Here is a 2,133-nt window from a genome sequence, read left to right on the forward strand (position 1 = left end):
CCATACTGAGCCATCACCCAAACTATTTGACCCCTTGAAGACCCATTTGTCACGGGTGGGAAATACATTTTCTTTTCATCCCCACTATATCCTATGAAACATACTACCACTTGGTCACATGGAACCACTATCGCTCCTTCAATATGTGCTGCTCTTTATTTGATGGATATGCATTTTTCTTTTATTCGCCCAGTCAATATTCAAAGTCAGAGTCGGATGTGAAACTGGAAAGGTTTTATTTCCTAACTACAGACAGCTTTAAAAGGTGGAAACCTGGCGCCATCACCGCCTGGGCGAGTCCTCACCCAGGCCGCGAGGCGGCAGGAGGGCAGGAGGGGGGGCTTTGGGGTCGACTTCCCAGGGAGAGAAGCCCTGCCCACTGCGCCCTCACTGGCCCTTCTTGTGGGCGTTCTTGATGATGGCGTTTTTGAACAGCGTGACCAGGGGCGTCTGGCTCTTCTCGGAGGTCATGAAGCCGCCGTAGCGCTTGTCCTTGGGCGGGCTGCCCCAGCGGAAGTGCTCCATCTTATACGGCCCCTCGTCCTTCTCGGCCGCCTCGGCCTCCGCCACCAGGCCGTACTCCAGCTCGGCCCGGGCGGCTGCGCCCTCGGCCGGGGCCTCGGGGCCGCGCGCCGGCTCGGGCCGCTCCCCGGCCAGCTCCCTTTTGAACTCAAGGGGGAAGGCCTCGGCCGACTCGTCCTCGGCGCCATTGGGGTACACCTTCACGGGGCGCCGCTTCTTGCCCACCGGCTTGCCCCAGCGGAAGTGCTCCATGGAGTAGGAGCGCTTGTCCTCGCGCGGGCCCGGCTCGGCGCCATCGCCGCGGGGCCCCGGGCCTTCGCCCCCCGACACACCCTCCTCCTCGCGCTTCTGGGCCGAGCCGCCGCCGCCGCTGCTGCTGTTCCGGCGGCCAAAGCGATCCCAGCGGAAGTGGCTCATGACGTACTTCCGGGGGTTCTCGGTCAGCGGCTGCTCGTCGCCGTTGCCGGGGAACACGGGCGTCTCGGCCGAGAGGGCTGGCTTGCAGGCCCGGATGCACGCCTGCTGGAGAGCGGCGAGCGAGTCAGGCCCCCGCGGCCCGCGGCCCCCATCCCCCGCCGCGGCGCCCTCACCACCCGCAAGCTGCACCTGCGCCTCTGCTCCCTCCGCACGTGCGGCCGCACAAGCGGCAGCAGTGCACTGTGGGTTCCTTGCCGAGAACGTCTGCCCGCCCCCGCCTCTGGGCACCCACGGACATCTGCGACTCAGCTCGGGCAGCGCCTCGTTTGTCCCCTGGTACCCCTGCCTGGCAGCTACAACAAAATCCCTGTCCCACTCGGTGGTTTACTTGTCCCCTAGCTTTGTGGGCAGGGTCAACGTCTTAAACCTTATAAGCCAGATATATAGGAATTCATCAGTAAATGGCAGGTGGGTGGTAGTTGTTGGCACTTAATGAATCCTGAATAAATGAACATGGTTCAGTTCGGTCTGGGAAGGGCATCGGGTTGAAATTTGGGAGAGAATCTCCCAACGTGGGAAAAGAAGTCCAGGCTTCTAGGGTCTGTATTTTCCATAATGCCTCAACCTTACCCCAGTGGTCTGCAAACCTACCTCATACCCTCCCCCAGCCATCTCCCTCCAAACTTTCCCACACCCATCTGGCACTTTCTTTCAAGTCTTCTGAGCTGATCCTATACTTTCCTCAATCAGTGAGTTTTGGGAAGAGGTGTCTCACTTCCCTGTCACCTTCTGACTGGAGGGAAGGGTAGAAAGTCAGGATTATTTCCATTGCAGGGGTCATGGAGCCTGTATCTCCTCTCCCTGTAACTAGACAACTGTGGCACACATTTGCTTAGGAAAATGACCTTGGGGCTGCAGCCTTGAGTTTTCAGTTACTGGGGACAACAAAGGAGGGAACAGAATGATCCCACCCACTCTGTTGAGTTGGGGATTTCATATTCCAGGGATTTAGAATTATAACACTGCAGAATATTAACAGTGGAAAACAAAAATTATCTCATACTCCTCTCCCCTGGACACATAATGACACCCAATTTCTCAGAGAGGAGAAGGGAACTTGGCAAGGTTCCACAGCCCATTGGTGACAGAGCTGGGACTAGAACCCATGGGCTCTGACCACGGCCAGAGCTCTTT

General features: G+C 58.1%; 1 protein-coding gene across 1 annotated transcript in view; it reads right to left on the minus strand.

Moving 5' to 3' along the window:
- Positions 1-218: 218 nt before the first annotated feature.
- Positions 219-2,133, minus strand: part of POMC (proopiomelanocortin) — a 7,409-nt gene continuing 5,494 nt past the window's right edge. Inside the window, exon 3 of the mRNA XM_007455510.1 lies at positions 219-1,041. Within this exon, the coding sequence (XP_007455572.1) occupies positions 388-1,041 (654 nt within the window). The 3' untranslated portion in view covers positions 219-387. The remainder of the gene's footprint in view (positions 1,042-2,133) is intronic.

This window comes from Lipotes vexillifer, unplaced genomic scaffold (genome assembly GCF_000442215.2).
Source record: "Lipotes vexillifer unplaced genomic scaffold, Lipotes_vexillifer_v1.1 scaffold131, whole genome shotgun sequence".
Lineage (NCBI taxonomy): Eukaryota > Metazoa > Chordata > Mammalia > Artiodactyla > Lipotidae > Lipotes > Lipotes vexillifer.